This window comes from Lepidochelys olivacea (assembly GCF_965140295.1).
Source record: "Lepidochelys olivacea isolate rLepOli2 genome assembly, chromosome: 10".
NCBI lineage: Eukaryota > Metazoa > Chordata > Testudines > Cheloniidae > Lepidochelys > Lepidochelys olivacea.
In genome coordinates this window covers 41,161,437-41,178,845 of record NC_140420.1, presented here as the reverse complement: position 1 = coordinate 41,178,845, position 17,409 = coordinate 41,161,437, and the positions used below count along the sequence as shown (strand labels likewise).

At 52.2% G+C, this 17,409-nt stretch overlaps 1 protein-coding gene and 2 long non-coding RNA genes across 3 annotated transcripts in view; 1 reads left to right on the top strand and 2 right to left on the bottom strand.

The window, feature by feature from the left end:
- Positions 1–3,843: 3,843 nt before the first annotated feature.
- On the bottom strand, positions 3,844–8,955 carry LOC311526888 (uncharacterized protein; the record flags this gene model as incomplete). The annotated part of the gene is made up of 2 exons (XM_084640354.1): positions 4,973–8,955; positions 3,844–4,385 (listed from the first exon to the last, which is right to left on the bottom strand). Exons 1-2 carry the CDS (start codon positions 5,553–5,555, stop codon positions 3,844–3,846), a joined length of 1,125 nt encoding a protein of 374 aa, XP_084496480.1. The 5' UTR covers positions 5,556–8,955.
- A 333-nt stretch (positions 8,956–9,288) lies between these two features.
- On the top strand, positions 9,289–12,610 carry LOC311527798. The gene is made up of 3 exons (XR_014713450.1): positions 9,289–11,216; positions 11,365–11,466; positions 11,915–12,610. It is a non-coding gene; the product is annotated as an uncharacterized lncRNA (long non-coding RNA).
- Positions 12,611–12,681: 71 nt separating this feature from the next.
- LOC311527799 overlaps positions 12,682–17,409 on the bottom strand; it is a 353,645-nt gene continuing 348,917 nt past the window's right edge. Inside the window, exon 3 of the long non-coding RNA XR_014713451.1 lies at positions 12,682–14,059. This is a non-coding gene — a long non-coding RNA (uncharacterized lncRNA). The remainder of the gene's footprint in view (positions 14,060–17,409) is intronic.

Genomic DNA, 17,409 nt, shown 5'->3' with positions numbered 1-17,409 from the left:
AGCTTGCTCAATCATTCTCAGGGGATGCTAGATGTGTCATTCCGCTGGCACACAGGATCTGGGAGAGGGTGGAGCATGCTCAGTTCAAACAATCTTCAGAGATTTTAGCTGCTGAACTAGATTTAGCAGAGGCTCAGAACTTGGCCAAAATTTGGCCACCTTTCATGGGGACGTCAAAAGGCACCAGGGCAGCGCCTCTGCCAAATCTGAGTCTCTGTTTCAGTTGTATTTTTTACTTTTACCATAGGTAAAATAATGTATTTTCTCCTAACCTTGGTCTTGGAAATAACTGAACCATTTTAGCTGAAACTTAAAAAAAAAAACCAAACAAACAAACAAAAAAAAACAACCCACACACACAAAACAAAAAACATGATCAACCTGAGGCAGACATCTGGCATGGGAAATTTCAGCCCAAACTGTTAGAGTCTGGCCCAGTGATAAGAACCAAAACCAAGGCTTTATAATGGGAAATGTTTGGCAACCTTACCTATATGTGCTGCTACCTGCCGTTTATAATTAACTGTGCACACAACATATCCCCCCACTGGATGGAATCAAATTGCTCAACAGTGCACTGCTAACAGATTAGCCTTTGACTCCTGTTATAGGCACCTCTATGGGTCCAGATCCTGCTGATCCTCCTGTTATAGGCACCTTTGGTTTTGGAGCAGGAACATCTGAGGCCTTGCCTTACTGTTACAATAATGATCTAGAGAGCCACAGAACTGTGAACACAGCCTGTCTGCATCAGGAAGTGCAGAGGCAGGAAAAGTGAGCTGGAGAGCAGCATGGAGGATAGACCAAAAGTAGGTCTTTAGGAACGCAAGAGTGACGCTGCGTGTAGCACTGTAGTGAGGTCAGGACTTATGGGTGCAGCGCCTCCTGCTGGTCATCTTGGGACTAAGCTGAACTCCAGCTCCGGAGCGACCTCTGCTGGCAGTGTCTCACCTGCCTCTGGATCACAGTGCCCCTTTACTTCAGGGTTCTGCCCCAGCAGTACCCCCACATACTAGGTCTCCCCTCCCAGGGGAACCCCCAACCCTCTACACCCACCTTGCCTCAATGGCTTCTGCCAGTCATCATCTAGTCCCCTTTCACTGGGGCAGACTGCAGTCTGTAATGGTCACTCATCATTGGCAAGGGGGTTGGACCAGCTGCCTCTGCCTAACCCTGGACTACACCTCTGCAGCCCCAGTACCTCTTTAGGCCTTAACCAAGGCCTAAGCCTGGGGAGTTGTCAGGCTGGAGCTCCCCAGCTCCTCTTGCCCTTTTCCCCAGCACTGCTCTGTTCTGCTTCACATCCATTGCTTCCATGCAGCTAGCCCTTCCCACTGCAGGGCTAGGGTAAGACTTCTCTATCTCCTGGCCCCACAGCCCTTTTATCCAGGCCAGCTGTAGCCGGATTAAGCCAGCCACATCTGGGGCCAACTATCTCGCCAGCCTCCCTCAGCTGCTCTTAATCCCTTTTACCTTGGAGTGGTGCAGCCACCCCACTACAAGCACACTTACCATAACAAAGCTCTGGGTATGTCTACACTACGAAATTAGGTCAAATTTATAGAAGTCGCTTTTTTTGAAATCGGTTTTATATATTCGAGTGTGTGTGTCCCCACAGAAAATGCTCTAAGTGCATTAAGTGCATTAACTCAGCGGAGCGCTTCCACAGTACCGAGGCAAGCGTCGACTTCTGGAGCGTTGCACTGTGGGTAGCTATCCCACAGTTCCCGCAGTCTCCGCTGCCCATTGGAATTCTGGGTTGAGATCCCAATGCCTGATGGGGCTAAAACATTGTCGCGGGTGGTTCTGGGTACATATCGTCAGGACCCCATTCCCACCCTCCCTCCCCCCGTGAAAGCAAGGGCAGACAATCATTTCGCGCCTTTTTTGTCTGCTGCCAGCCAAAGATGTAAAGGATAGATGGAGTGGGTCAGAACAAGAAATAGACCAGATTTGTTTTGTACTCATTTTCCTCCTCCCCTGTCTAGATCACACTGCAGTCAGTCACAGAGAAGGCGCAGCGAGGTTAATCTAGCCATGTATCAATCAGAGGCCAGGCTAACCTCCTTGTTCCAATAACAACGATAACTTTGGTGCACCATTTCTTATTGGAACCCTCCGTGCAGTCCTGCCTGAAATACTCCTTGATGTACAGGCACACCCTTTGTTGATTTTAGCTCCCTGAAGCCAACCCTGTAAGCCGTGTCGTCAGTCGCCCCTCCCTCCGTCAGAGCAACGGCAGACAATCGTTCCGTGCCTTTTTTCTGTGCGGACGCCATACCAAGGCAAGCATGGAGGCCGCTGAGCTCATTTTGGCAATTAGGAGCACATCAACCACCACACGCATTATCCAGCAGTATATGCAGCACCAGAACATGGCAACGCGATACCGGGCGAGGAGGCGACGTCAGCGCGGTCCCGTGAGTGATCAGGACATGGACACAGATTTCTCTGAAAGCATGGGCCCTGCCAATGCATGCATCATGGTGCTAATGGGGCAGGTTCATGCTGTGGAACGCCGATTCTGGGCTCGGAAAACAAGCACAGACTGGTGGGACCGCATAGTGTTGCAGGTCTGGGACGATTCCCAGTGGCTGCGAAACTTTCGCATGCGTAAGGGCACTTTCATGGAACTTTGTGACTTGCTTTCCCCTGCCCTGAAGCGCATGAATACCAGGATGAGAGCAGCCCTCACAGTTGAGAAGCGAGTGGCGATAGCCCTGTGGAAGCTTGCAACGCCAGACAGCTACCGGTCAGTTGGGAATCAATTTGGAGTGGGCAAATCTACTGTGGGGGCTGCTGTGATGCAAGTAGCTCACGCAATCAAAGATCTGCTGATATCAAGGGTAGTGACCCTGGGAAATGTGCAGGTCATAGTGGATGGCTTTGCTGCAATGGGATTCCCTAACTGTGGTGGGGCTATAGACGGAACCCATATCCCTATCTTGGCACCAGAGCACCAAGCCGGCGAGTACATAAACCGCAAGGGGTACTTTTCAATAGTGCTGCAAGCTCTGGTGGATCACAAGGGACGTTTCACCAACATCAACGTGGGATGGCCGGGAAAGGTGCATGACGCTCGCATCTTCAGGAACTCTGGTCTGTTTCAAAAGCTGCAGGAAGGGACTTTCTTCCCAGACCAGAAAATAACTGTTGGGGATGTTGAAATGCCTATATGTATCCTTGGGGACCCAGCCTACCCCTTAATGCTATGGCTCATGAAGCCGTACACAGGCAGCCTGGACAGTGGTCAGGAGCTGTTCAACTACAGGCTGAGCAAGTGCAGAATGGTGGTAGAATGTGCATTTGGACGTTTAAAGGCGCGCTGGCGCAGTTTATTGACTCGCTTAGACCTCAGCGAAACCAATATTCCCACTGTTATTACTGCTTGCTGTGTGCTCCACAATATCTGTGAGAGTAAGGGGGAGACGTTTATGGCGGGGTGGGAGATTGAGGCAAATCGCCTGGCTGCTGGTTACGCGCAGCCAGACACCAGGGCGGTTAGAAGAGCTCAGGAGGGCGCGGTACGCATCAGAGAAGCTTTGAAAATCCGTTTCATGACTGGCCAGGCTACAGTGTGAAAGTTCTGTTTGTTTCTCCTTGATGAAACCCCCCGCCCCTTCGTTCACTCTACTTCCCTGTAAGCTAACCACCCTCCCCTCCTCCCTTTAATCACCGCTTGCAGAGGCAATAAAGTCATTGCTGCTTCACAGTCATGCATTCGTTATTCATTCATCACACAAATAGGGAGATGACTACCAAGGTATCCCAGGAGGGGTGGTGGAGGAGGGAAGCAAAATGCCACACAGCACTTTAAGCACAGCACTTTAAAAGTTTACAACTTTAAAATTTATTGAATGACAGCCTTCTTTTTTTTGGGCAATCCTCTGTTGTGGAGTGGCTGGTTGGCCGGAGGCCCCCCCACCGCGTTCTTGGGCGTCTGGGTATGGAGGCTATGGAACTTGGGGAGGAGGGCGGTTGGTTACAGAGGGGCAGCAGTGGCAGTCTGTGCTCCAGCTGCCTTTGCTGCAGCTCAACCATACACTGGAGCATTCTGGTTTGGTCCTGCAGCAGCCTCAGCATTGAATCCTGCCTCCTCTCATCACGCTGCCGCCACATTTGAGCTTCAGCCCTGTCTTCAGCCCGCCACTTACTCTCTTCAGCCCGCCACTTACTCTCTTCAGCCCTCCACCTCTCCTCCCGGTCATTTTGTGTTTTCCTGCACTCTGACATTATTTGCCTCCACGCATTCGTCTGTGCTCTGTCAGTGTGGGAGGACAGCATTAGCTCGGAGAACATTTCATCTCGAGTGCGTTTTTTTTTCTTTCTAAGCTTCACTAGCCTCTGGGAAGGAGAAGATCCTGTGATCATTGAAACACATGCAGCTGGTGGAGAAAAAAAAAGGGACAGCGGTATTTAAAAAGACACATTTTATAAAACAGTCGCTACACTCTTTCAGGGTAAACCTTGCTGTTAACATTACATACATAGCACATGTGCTTTCGTTACAAGGTCGCATTTTGCCTCCTCCCACCGCGTGACTACCCCCTCAACCTTCCCCCCTCCCTGTGGCTAACAGCGGGGAACATTTCTGTTCAGCCACAGGCAAACAGCCCAGCAGGAATGGGCTATACTGAGTGTCCCTGAAGAAAAGCACCCTATTTCAACCAGGTGACCATGAATTATATCTCACTCTCCTGAGGATAACACAGAGAGAGAAAGAACGGATTTTGGTTGAATGCCAGCAAACATACACTGCAATGCTTTGTTCTACAGTGATTCCCGAGTATGTGTTACTGGCCTGGAGTGATAAAGTGTCCTACCATGAAGGACGAAATAAGGCTGCCCTCCCCAGAAACCTTTTGCAAAGGCTTTAGGACTACATCTAGGAGAACCGCAAATGCCAGGGCAAAGTAATCCTTTCACATGCTTGCTTTTAAACCATGTATAGCATTTTAAAAGGTACACTCACCAGAGGTCCCTTCTCCGCCTGCTGGGTCCAGGAGGCAGCCTTGGGTGGGTTCGGGGGGTACTGGCTCCAGGTCTAGGGTGAGAAACAGTTCCTGGCTGTCGGGAAAACCGGTTTCTCCGCTTGCTTGCTGTGAGCTATCTACAACCTCCTCCTCCTCCTCATCTTCTTCGTCCCCAAAACCTGCTTCCGTATTGCCTCCATCTCCATTGAAGGAGTCAAACAACACGGCTGGGGTAGTGGTGGCTGAACCCCCTAAAATGGCATGCAGCTCATCATAGAAGCGGCATGTTTGGGGCTCTGACCCAGAGCGGCTGTTCGCCTCTCTGGTTTTCTGGTAGGCTTGCCTCAGCTCCTTCAGTTTCACGCGGCACTGCTTCGGGTCCCTGTTATGGCCTCTGTCCTTCATGCCCTGGGAGATTTTCACAAAGGTTTTGGCATTTCGAAAACTGGAACGGAGTTCTGATAGCACGGATTCCTCTCCCCAAACAGCGATCAGATCCCGTACCTCCCGTTCGGTCCATGCTGGAGCTCTTTTGCGATTCTGGGACTCCATCATGGTCACCTGTGCTGATGAGCTCTGCATGGTCACCTGCAGCTTGCCACGCTGGCCAAACAGGAAATGAGATTCAAAAGTTCGCGGTTCTTTTCCTGTCTACCTGGCCAGTGCATCTGAGTTGAGAGTGCTGTCCAGAGCGGTCAGAATGGAGCACTCTGGGATAGCTCCCGGAGGCCAATACCTTCGAATTGTGTCCACAGTACCCCAAATTCGAGCTGGGAACGTCGATTTAAGCGCTAATCCACTTGTCAGGGGTGGAGTAAGGAAATCGATTTTAAGAGCCCTTTAAGTCGAAATAAAGGGCTTCACTGTGTGGACGGGTGCAGGTTTAAAACGATTTAACGTTGCTAAATTCGACCTAAAGTCCTAGTGTAGACCAGGGCTCTGTGTAGCCAAGCACATGGTGAAGTGTTATTTTATGGTATAGCACAGCTGATGTGATGTTTTCACAATGAAACCTGAAACCCAAAAAGGAAACTCACCTGTTCTTAGGTTTTGTTGCAGACCTGAGCCTTAGACCAGAATGACTGAAATTTCATGAAGGTTTCTGAACACGGGACCAGCTGGGGTAACAAATCCACAGCTTCTTAAGGGTGCAGCATAAACCTAGGTGATGTCCAGCCATTTCAAATGAGCATTTTCATGTATTTGTACCCAAACCTCAACTGGTGCAAACCCCAAATGAACACAATATTTGCACAAATCCCCCCAACTAAAAAAAGCCATCTCCACCCAGCCCTGAATCAGATGTTTGCTATAGTAGCAGGTTATTGTGAGCTTCCCATGTGCCCCCTCATGACCTCAGGGTGGTCCCGCAAGTAGTCCCTGCCTTAGTTTCTCCCTTCAACAGGCTTTTTCAATAATCCAGATCATTTTGTCCATTCTCACCCCTTTTTGGGTGCTGGTTTATTCAAATAACAGACATCCAAAATAAAGTTCTCAAGTTCATCCACTCACTCCCTTACCAGGTCACTCCAAGGCCTTTGCTGCCTGTAGCCCCACTCCCTGAGCCCCAGGGCTGTCTGCTGGAGCCTACTCTCCCTGCAGATCTCTGAGCACATCCCTGATGGCTCAGGGTTCTCCCAGCAGCATCTATCATCTCTCTCACCACTCTATGGGCTCCCTGGGGAGTCCCTCTGCCGCTTCCTTCTGCTCTTTAGGGGGCATCATCTGATCCCTGCTCAGGCGTGTCTAGTTAGCAACTAGGGTTGGCTACCATCTGGCCTTTAAAAGGCAAGCCAGCCTATTACATGAGTGAATGCTGGTCTCTGCACTAGTGCCAATCCAGTTCAAGGATGGATCGCATAGGGAAGTAGCTAGATGGTTCTTCTAACACTAAGCCATTGGTTCCCATTCAATACTACGATGGTAGTACCTGAAAATTACCCGATTAGGTGTCTGTCTGTCTGTTCAGTGATGTAGATAAAGTGGATTGGTAGATCTCAAACTCAGTTCCTAGCAGACAAGTGTCCATATCACATAAATACATCCCTACATCTGGCTCCACTGCTGGCAGTCTCTGCAGAGAGCCCAAGGGCTGAAATCACCAGCCAAACACTCATTGACCTCCATGGGAGCAGGATTGGGCCCATGCGCATTTAGGGGTGTGCACAGATTATTTTGAAAGGGCAGGAGCTGTGGGCAGCAGAGAACTGTAATTTAGAGGACACTGTATTATAGCTGATGCTCTGGGGCCCAGAGTGATAATCTACCTGGAGATCCCTCCTGCCCCCTTGCCTGTGCCAGGCAAGTGACCTGTGAAAGCAGCTCCCTGCCAGTGGTCATTTGTTCCGCTAGCCAGATGGAAAGAACAGCAGATCCGCAGGCGAGTGACTGCACCGGGCAGCAGGCACAACTCCTCGATGCTGACATCCCCACCAGTGGTTCTGTGGCCCCAAGACCATGACAGGTCTGGGGGAACCTCACAGGGATTGAGAGTTCAGCAGAAGGGTTGGAGAGTTTGGCTGCTCATCCAGGCCTAATCCAGGCTCAGCCCAGTTGGTTGATGATGTCCCAGCTGCCACAGGAATGGCCTCTAGAGCCGGGCTCTACCTGCACCTGAGATGGGTGCTCAATGGTCCCGGAGAGGGAGCTAAGAGCCCACCCCACACTTTGACTGACAGGCATAAGGGACAGTCAGGTTTGCAGTCTCTGCACACACAGCGGCTGCCCCCTCCCTACTCCACTGGGAGCACAGTGCACCCCCCAGGGAGGGGGATGGGCAGGGGAGTGATAAGGCCATGGCTCTGCCCCCCAGCACCAGCCCATGGATCTTGCTGGCTGCCTGGATTCGTAGGGAGCAGGTGATGTGCCTCAGAGGTGCACAGGGGCAGCATGGCTCTGGCCTCTACAGTCTTGGAAGCACAAGCTGTTGGGGGCAGGGCCCTCTGCAGTGTGGGACTCGTATCAGGCCCCAGGTCTCTCTCTGTGACCAGCACAGCCTGTTGGTGCATCACAAATCAACTCCGTAATAAGAGCCCTAACCCAGCTCCCTTGTGGAAGAGCCCTCTCCAGTGCACTAGGGGCCTTGAGCTATGGCAATAACCTTTACTGGGGAGCGAGAGCCTTCCTGTAGCTCTGTGGAGCCACCTTAACACCAGGCTTAGTGTTCATCCGGGCAGAGTTCCACTGGGCAGCGTCCGCTGGCTCCCTCAGCAGCTTTGAGGAGCAGTGGGCGCTGTCCGGGGTTCTCTGCTCGGTGTCCCCATCCAGTATCCTTATTTTGAACCTTTGACCCTCACTCTGGTCCCTGTTTTTTATTAGTTGTCCCCCCAGATCAGTTGGTCTCTGGGTCCAGTGGTCCCTCCCGCTAGGCTGGGGGAGGGGCCTTTAGCAGTGTGTGGGCTTGCGCCCACACACTTCCCAGGTTTTCCAATACGACCAGGCTTAGTGTTCAACTTTCTAATGGCTACAAAACCAAATATCCTAGCCTCACTCATTCCCCAAGGCCCTGCCCCTGGCTCACTACATTCCCCCTCCCTCGGTGGCTGGCTCTCCCCCACCCTTACTCACTTTCACTGGGCTGGGGCAGGGGGTTGGGGTGTGGGAGGAGGTGAGGGCTCTAACTGGGGCTGTGGGGTGGGGCCAGAAATGAGGGGTTCAGGGTGTGTGTGTGGCTCTGGGCTGGGGCAGGGGGTGAGGGCTCAGTCTGGGGGTGTAGGCTCTTGGGTGAGGCTGAGGATGAGGGTTTGGGGTGCAGGAGAGGACTCCAGGCTGGGGGATGGTGCAGAGGTGTTCAGGGTGTGGGAAGGGGCTCCAGGCTGGGGCAGGGGGGTTGAGGTGTGGGAGGAGGGTGAGGGCGCTGGCTAGGGGTGTGGGCTCTGGGGTGGATCCAGGGATGAGGGGTTTGGGGTGAAGGAGGGGACTCCAGGCTGGGGCAGGCAGTTGGGGTGCATGAGGGCTCCGGCTGGGGTGTGGGCTCTAGAGTGGGGCTGAGGATGAGGGGTTTAGGGTGCAGGAGGGGGCTGAGGCAGGGGGTTGGGTTGCGGGAGAAGGTTTGGGGTGCAGGGTCCCAGTGGTGCTTACCGCGGCTCCTGGGAAGCGGCCGCCAGGTCCCTGCAGCCCCTAGATGCATGGGTGGCCAGGGAGGCGCCGCAGACTGCCCTCGCGCCTGCAGGCATTGCCCCTGCAACTCCCATTGGTTGTGGTTCCCAGCCAATGGGAGCTGTGGAGCTGGCACTCAGGGTGGGGGCAGCGCGCAGAGTCTCCCTGGCCACCAATGTATCTAGGGGCTGCAGGGACCTGGCGGCTGCTTCCAGAAGCCACGCAGAACTAGGGCAAGCGGGGAACCTGCCTTAGCCCCAGGCCCCCGCTGCACCACCAACCAGACTTCTAACAGTCCAGTTGGCCGTGCCAATATGAACCGCCAGGTCCCTTCTCAACTGGGCATTCCAGTCGAAACCCAGTATGTGGGGGTACTGCTGGGGCAGAACCCCAAAGTAAAGGGGCACTGTGGTCCATAGGCAGATGAAACACTGCCAGCAGAGAGCGCTTCAGAGCTGGAGTTCAGCTAATTCTCAAGATGACCAGCAGGAGGCGCTGCACCCATAAGTCCTGACCTCGCTACAGTGCTACACACAGCGTCACTCTTGCATTCCTAAAGACCTACTTTCTGTCTATCCTCCATGCTGCTCTCCAGCTCACTTTTCCTGCCTCTGCACTTCCTGATAGAGGCAGGTTGTGTCCACAGTGCTGTGCTACTGTGGCCCTCTAGATCACCATTGCAAAAATGAGGTAATAGTGGATGTGGAGGTGGATGGTGGATGTGACCTGCAGGCTACAAGGCGAACTACAGGGCAGACTCAAGCAGGGATCAGATTCAAAAGCCTCCTGAGTTTATTCCTGCCATTCTCCCCCCCTCCCCCCCCACCGGGGTCAGGAAAGGGGTTTCCTGCACTAGTCTCATTAGGCACCTCAAGCATCGACTTGGGTTGCCAACCCTCCAGGATTGGCCTGGAATCTCCAGGAATTAATAATTATGCCATGTGATGAAATCTCCAGGAATATATCCAACCAAAATTTGCAACCCTGAGCCTTGCCAAGTAAGTACAGCCCACCCATTACTCTCTTTATAATAAACCACAGGAAGAGTCCTAGGATGGAAAAAAACCCTATGGTCCTCTGCCCTTTCCTCCAGCAGTCTCTTGCAGTGGGCAGCCCCTGCAGAAAGGTCATCTTTCTCCATAGCCAGTCTGCTTTTTAAGTGGCCCATTCATTACCTGTCAGCTCATCAACCCTTGCTGGCTCAGGCCCTGTCTACACTGGTAAGTTTTTGCACAATAAAGCAGCTTTCTGTGCTATAACTTCTGAGGTCTACACATTGCCAAGCCACTTAGTGCGCAGAAACTGAACAGTTGCAGCGCTGTAAAAAAACCCACCCCAATGAGAGGCGTACGGCTTTTACCATGCCGCGGTGCCAATGTAGACACCCTGGTCAATTACAGCGCTGTGATTGGCCTCTGGGAAGTGTCCCACAATGCCTGTTCTTGCCTCTCTGTTCATCGGTTTGAACTCTACTGCCCTGCCCTCAGGTGACCAACCGTCATCCCCACCCCATAAATTCCTTTGGAATTTTGAAAGTCCCCTTCCTGTTTGTTCGGTGATGCATGCGGTGGTCTCAACGCATCTTTCCAGGTGGCCATGCCTGCTCCATGCACCAGGCGATCCCCGCTTGGAGCAACGCCGAGTTGCTGGACCTCATCGGCATTTTGGGAGAGGAGGCTGTCTAGTCCTAGCTGTGCTCCAGCCATAGGAATTATGATACCTACGGACGGATTTCATGATGCATGACAGAAAGGGGCCATGAGCGGGACACAGTGCAGTGCAGGGTCAAAGTGAAAGAGCTGTGGAATGCCTGCCACAAGGCACACGAGGCAAATTGCCCCTCTGATGATGCGCCCATGAGCTGCTGGTTCTACAAAGAGCTGGACGCGATACTCGGTGGTGACCTCACCTCCACGCTGAAGGCCATTGTGGATACTTCGGCTGCTTGCATGCCAGTAGAGAGTGGACTGAGCCAGGAGGAGGAAATCTTGGACTAGGATGTGGAGGGGGAGGGGGACCCAGAGGCAGAGGATGACTTGGAGGTCAGAGATGCATGCAGCCAGGAGCTCTTTTCTATCCCGGAGGAAGCTAGCCAGTCACAGCTGTCGGATCTTGGTGAAGCGCAAACAGGAGAGGAGGCCCCTGGTAAGTGGATTTGATTTTGGGAATTGCTGAGGCGAGTTGTTGGGGGCAGGAGGGTTGCAGAAAGCAGGCTTGTCTCTGTATGATGCACGTACCACATGCCTAGTCTGAGAGGCGGAACAGGCTGTTGATTGACTCCCTCACTTCACAGGAATCTGCGTCAGAGATCTCCAGGAAACTCTCATGGAGATACTGGGCAATCCACTGCCGTGGGTTCTTTGGCAGAGCGGCTTTGTTTCTTGCCCCATTAACGGTAACTTTCCCGTGCCACTGTGCTATCACAGGGGGTGGGGGTGGGGGAACAATTGCTGCACACAGGCGAGCCGCATAAGAGCCAGAGTGGAAGCTGCAGTCTTGGAGAAGACCCTTCTTTGATTCCCTGCTCACCCTCAGCAGTGAGATATCTTCCATAGTGGTCACATTCTGTGGAAAATGTGGGGACAGGAATGATTATCAGGCGCCCCCCTAACAGTGCCCAAAAGCCACATGCCCAGTGTACAGCAGGGTCCGGGAACAGTGATTTACCCTGCCCCTGCAGCTACTCACCATTTTGGGGGTCTTATGGCTCATGTGTGCTTGCCTGGGGTCAGCCAGTTAGTGACAGGTATGTGAATACTGGCTGTGTTTTAAATCACCAAATCAGTGTTGTGTGTATTGCAAACAATACTGCTTCTGTAAAATGTTGCGTTTAAACTTCACAGAGATGACCTTGGGAGCCCAGCCTCCCTCTTTGTTATCGCTGGCTGAATGGCTGCTCAGAATTAGAAAGCGGCCATGAAGAACTAAGGAGGACTTTCTGCGTGAGGTTATCAAACACTCAGTGTCCGAAGAACAGGAATTGAAGGAGTGGCGGGACAGCCAGAAGAGAGACCGAAAGGAGAACGCAGCACGCCAAAATGAAGCCACAGAGCGGCTCTTAAATGTTATGGAGCGCCAAGCAGATACACTCCAGGTGATACTAGCACTGCAAACTGAGCAACTCTGTGCCCACCCTCCCCTGCAGCCACTGTCACAAAACTCTTTGTCGCAGCGCCCCCCGCCCCCCCTCCCCCCAACACTGCCAACACACTCTGATCAATCTCCTGGCTCCCCTCTGTACTCACAGCATTCCACTCCTCCCCCGTCACAGTCCAGCACTGCAGATTCCCAATACCTACTGCACTCAACAAGCATCCCTTTGCAGTTTGGCCCTGCTGAAGTACAGTACCTGCTGCATTGTATTCTAAAGGAGAAGGTTGGATATGATCCCTGGACATACACAAATCTTTAGCCGTTCTGGGACCCCACCTCTTCCTGGGACCTTCCCTTCCCCCACCCCCTCAGTGCTGATGTGTTTTTTTGTTTGACTCTCTCTTCTGGTTGTTGTTTTTTAATAAAATAATAGTGTTGGTTTGAAAGCAATCTTTATTCTATTAATTGAAAGCAAAAAGAGCCTTGCAAAGCAACAGACAATTATGTTAAACCTTCATATTGCATCGTCTGCACCAATCACAATCACCTCCTAGCATTACAAGCACTGCACTCCCGAGCATAGCAACAAATATTAGTGGCTTTCAGCTTCAAATTTCTGCCTCACGGCATCATTCTTGTGTCCTTGAGCTGCAGGGCTGGGGCGAGCTCATCACACAGTCCCATGAATGTGGCTTTCCTCATCCAAAAGTTCTGCAGCCACTGCTCGTCATCCCAGACGTGCATGACGTTGTGATCCCACCATTCAGTGCTTGTTTCCCGAGCCCAAAAGGGACATTCCACTGTGGTCAGCACCTCTGTGAATCCCACAAGCAATCTCGTGTTGTAGCTAGTACACATGGTGAGATCAATGTCACACTCCTCTTGCCTTTGTAGTTTAAGGAATAACTCCACTGCCACTCGTGACATGTTGGTCAGAGCGAGCAGCATACTTGTTGGGAACACTGGGGCATGGCCACTAGGTAACTCGAGGGGATAAAAGACCACAAGTCGGGTAACAAACCACTCAAGCTGTTGTTCAGCCTCTCGGCACTGGGTGCCGGCAACATACTGGTCAACAGTTCGGGATCCATTTCTGCAGACCGAAGAGGCAGAGTTCACAAACTGTTGAAAGATGGCACCAAATGCGGAAGGAAGCACAGGGATTGCTGGGATGCGAAGCAATGCATCATGGGGCATTGTGACAGGACCCAGGATGCCCCGCGACCCCCTCTGTCTTCCCACAACTCTTAGCGGCAGAAGAGGAAGAGATGATCTGTGGGATAGCTGCCCGGAGTGCACTCCTCCGAATACCGCTGAAAATGCCACAAGTGTGAACATGCTATTGCGCAGGCAGCTGACAGTGTGAACACACAACAGCGGTTTCCCTTCGGTGCTCTCTGATTGTCGCTGTAACTCCTGGCACTGTAACTCTGCCAGTGTAGACATACCCTCAGTGTGGGACTGCTCTACACTTCCCAACCCTACTGGCTCAGTTTGTATTCCATCCTCTAGGACTTTCCAGCTAGGCAGGCAGGGTCTGAGGGATAGCTCAGTGTTTTGAGCATTGGCCTGCTAAACCCAGGGTTGTGAGTTCAATCCTTGAGAGGGCCATTTAGGGATCTGGGGCAAAAATTGGGGATTGGTCCTGCTTCAAGCAGGGGGTTGGACTAGATGACCTCCTGAGGTCCCTTCCAACCCTAACCTTCTATGATTCTATTTTGCATGAAAGAAAAGGAAGGCGACAAAGCCACTCTGAGGCCAGAGATGCAAATGAGTGATGATCAGTCTTCTCCCTGTCTTAGCTCTTCTGTTCAAGTGGCTAGGGAAGGCGCCAGGTGAGAAGTTGGCTGGGTGACTGACTGCAGAGTTGCTTAAAGAGCAGGCTGCACTAGGCCCTGGAAGAGAGAGAATGAAACACACACACACACACATAGAGATACATAAAACTGCACCCACAAATATACGCAGACAGTACTCTCTCCCCTGTGCACACACACCTGAATATACAACATGTACATATCACCCCCACATGTCCACATTCCGACACACACACAAATATGCACATATATACAATAATACACAAATAGTACAGACACCCATGTGCACACAGCCCCACCCCACACACTCCCACAAATACACACTCTTACCTCCGTGTCTCCCAGTCACACATCTGCCTTGTTCCCCTCCACCCAGAGATCAGTTCTGTGCTCCAGCAGTCCTAGCTATACCTTTAAGACATAGGGGTCAGAAACGCCATGGTACCTGTAGCACTCCTGCCACTCCCCCAACTCTGATTATTATTAGATTAGCACCTATGGGTCCCTACTGAGATTAGGGCTACTGAGGGGACCTATTAAGACAGTCCCTGCAGTCTAAAAAAAGTGTGGGAGGGGAAACTGAGGCACAAAGAGAGGACGTGAGTTGACCACAGTCAGCCAGCACAGCTGGGAAAAGAACACAGGTTTGCAGGGTGTGATAAATGAAGGGAGTGGGGTAGCTCTCTTTTATGGACACCCAGCCAGCCAGTAGCTATAAAATCCCTCTTGGTAACTGTTCTCTAATTGTTCTACCTATAAAGCGTTAAAAAGTCTCTCTGCTATGCATAGGTAAAAGGAAGTGAGTGGGCACCTGGCCAAAAGAGCCAATGGGAAGGCTAGAACTTTTTAAAATTGAAAAAAAGTCTCCCCTTTTCTCTGCCTGTTGTTCTCCTGGGGAGAGGCAGACAAGGCAGCAGCTATGCTGTAAGAAGCTTGGTCCAGGTATGAAAAAATCATTAGTATCATACCTAGAAACTACTCATTTAAAACCCCAGATATGTAAGTAGGTCAGGAATGTCTAGGAAGATGTGATTAGGTTTATCCCTTTTATTTCAGTATGGTTTGTGGATTCCTCCGTGCTAACCCCAGTGCTTTTGTTTTGCTTGTAACCTTTAAGCTGGACCTCAAGAAAGCTATTCTGGGTGCTTAATCCTTGTAGTTGCGCTTTTAAAATCTAGCAATAGCCTGAGTTCCCAGATGTATTTTCTTTCTTTCTTTTTTAATTAATAAAAATTACCTTTTTTAAGAACAGAATTTGATTTTTGTATCTTAAGAGGTTTGTGCATGTTGTTTAATTAGCTGGTGGCAACAGCTGATTTCCTTTTTTTCCCCCTTTCTCAGCTCTTCCCCAGAGGGGATGTGAAAGGGCTTGAGGGTACCCTACAGGAAGGAATTCCCAAGTGCACCTTCCTGGGCTCTCAGAGGGGTTCTGCACTTGAGTGGTGGCAGCATCTACCTATTCAAGGTCAGAGAAAAACTGTAACCTGGGGAGTTTAATACAAGCCTGGAATGGCCAGTATTAATTTTTAGAATCCTTGCAGGCCTCCACCTTCTGCACTCGGAGTGCCAGAGTGGGGAATTAGCCTTGACACAGGGTCCCATCTAGCACCATGTCTCTTAGGCTACACGACCACACCTAGGAAAAAGCCATGTCCATGATGACAGCAGTCGTGCTGCCAGGAACGCCTTTGGGCTTTCCAGCGCTGCTCAGGTCTGTCCTGGCTCCATTGGCTACACAGTCGAAGAGCCCAGATGCTCATGGGTTCATCATTTGTGGAGGTAAATAGAAGGACGGGATTTTACATTGGCAAAACTGCACCTTTACAAACCCACATCTCTCCTCTGAATGACAGTCATAAACTCCAAGGCCAGATCTTCTATGCTGACCTCCTGTATCACACTGAAAGTGATGCTGCTCTGAGCCAGCTCATTCTCCAGGGACGTCGGGTGCCTAGGCTGTGAGGGGACAGGCTGTCCATCCAGGAAAATAATACAAGCTCACTGTTGCCAGTGCCTTAGTGTCACTTTGCCATAGTCCTACATACTGGCCCCTCCCCCTGCTGTGCCACTCACCTGCCCTGTTCCCCTCCCCCTGCCTGCCCCTCCCCCTATCATGCCACCCACCACCTACCTACCTGCCCCTCCCCCTGCCAGGCTGCCCTGCTATGCCACTCACCTGCCCTTTCCCCCCCACTCCCTACCTGCCTGCCCCTCCTCCTGCCAGGCTGCCCCTCCTCCTGTTGTGCCACCCATCCCCCCCATGCCCATCCTTCCCCCAGCATTCCTGCCCTTTCCCTATCCCCTGCAGTGCCATCCATTCCCCTCAACCTGCACTCACCTGCCCCTATGGTGCCCACTACCCCACCCGCTTGCCCATCTCTCCTTCTCCCCCTCCTTGCCACACTCTTCCCCTCACAATTCTGCCTGTTTGGACTTCTCTGCCCTCTGCCTTTTTACCCATCCTTATCCCTCTTCTCCACAGCCTGCAGCCCTTCCCCCACCTCCCTGAACCCCTGCCCTTCGGCCTGCCATTCCACCCACATACCCCTTTCTTCTCCCTTGAACCACTGCTCCCAGCCTGCCCCTCAAGCCCTGCCTGGCTGTCAGTGTGGGAGGAGATGGACTGTATCCCCACACTGCTGGCAAGATCGGGGGCAGAACAGAGCAGGGCAGGGCAGAGCAGGATGGTGTGAGCAGGCCTATACCCAGTAGCGGGTCTCAAGGACACCTGGTTTAGCCCTACTCTGCCCCCTCCCCCAGTCTCACGTCCCTCATACTTGGCCCCCAGGTGAACCAGGGCCAGGGAGGTGGCTGCGTCTCCCTAACGCTGGGGCAGGGCTGCAGTGCAGACACCCTACAAGCCAATGTGCTCCAGGAACACCCCTGACCCTGGGCTGCTAGCACTATACATCAGGGTGACATGGACTAGCTCTCCTCACTGCCCTCTGCACGGGAGAACCTGGGCTGGGCAGACACCCTGTGACCAGCTGCCTGCTAGCATCACACACCCCTTCACAGCAGTGTGGGGGCACAGGCTCCCTACAGGTTGCTGCTCTTGCAGTCTCCCAGCTCAGGATTAACGTGGTGCAGGCCAAGGGGCTTGTACTGAATTTGTGCACCAGGGTGAGGCTCCACTGATTCCTTTACTGCTATTCAAAAGTGGCCAGTAGATGAATCCAAACCAACCCCTGCATCAGGACCCCTTCCCCCCCTGAGCTGTGCCCAGAATCCACAGCTGTCCCCGTCTCTGTAACAGGGATGACCTGCATGCTCCATATCTGGGCATTATCGAACTTTGGGAAAGTCAGACTCTGGCTGTGGATCCAGCCTGTGTCGCTTGGGCCCACCCCAAGATGAATCACTCGGGACAGTAATGAGAGGCACATTTTTACTACATCCCTGCACAGGATCTTGCACTCTCTTGATCT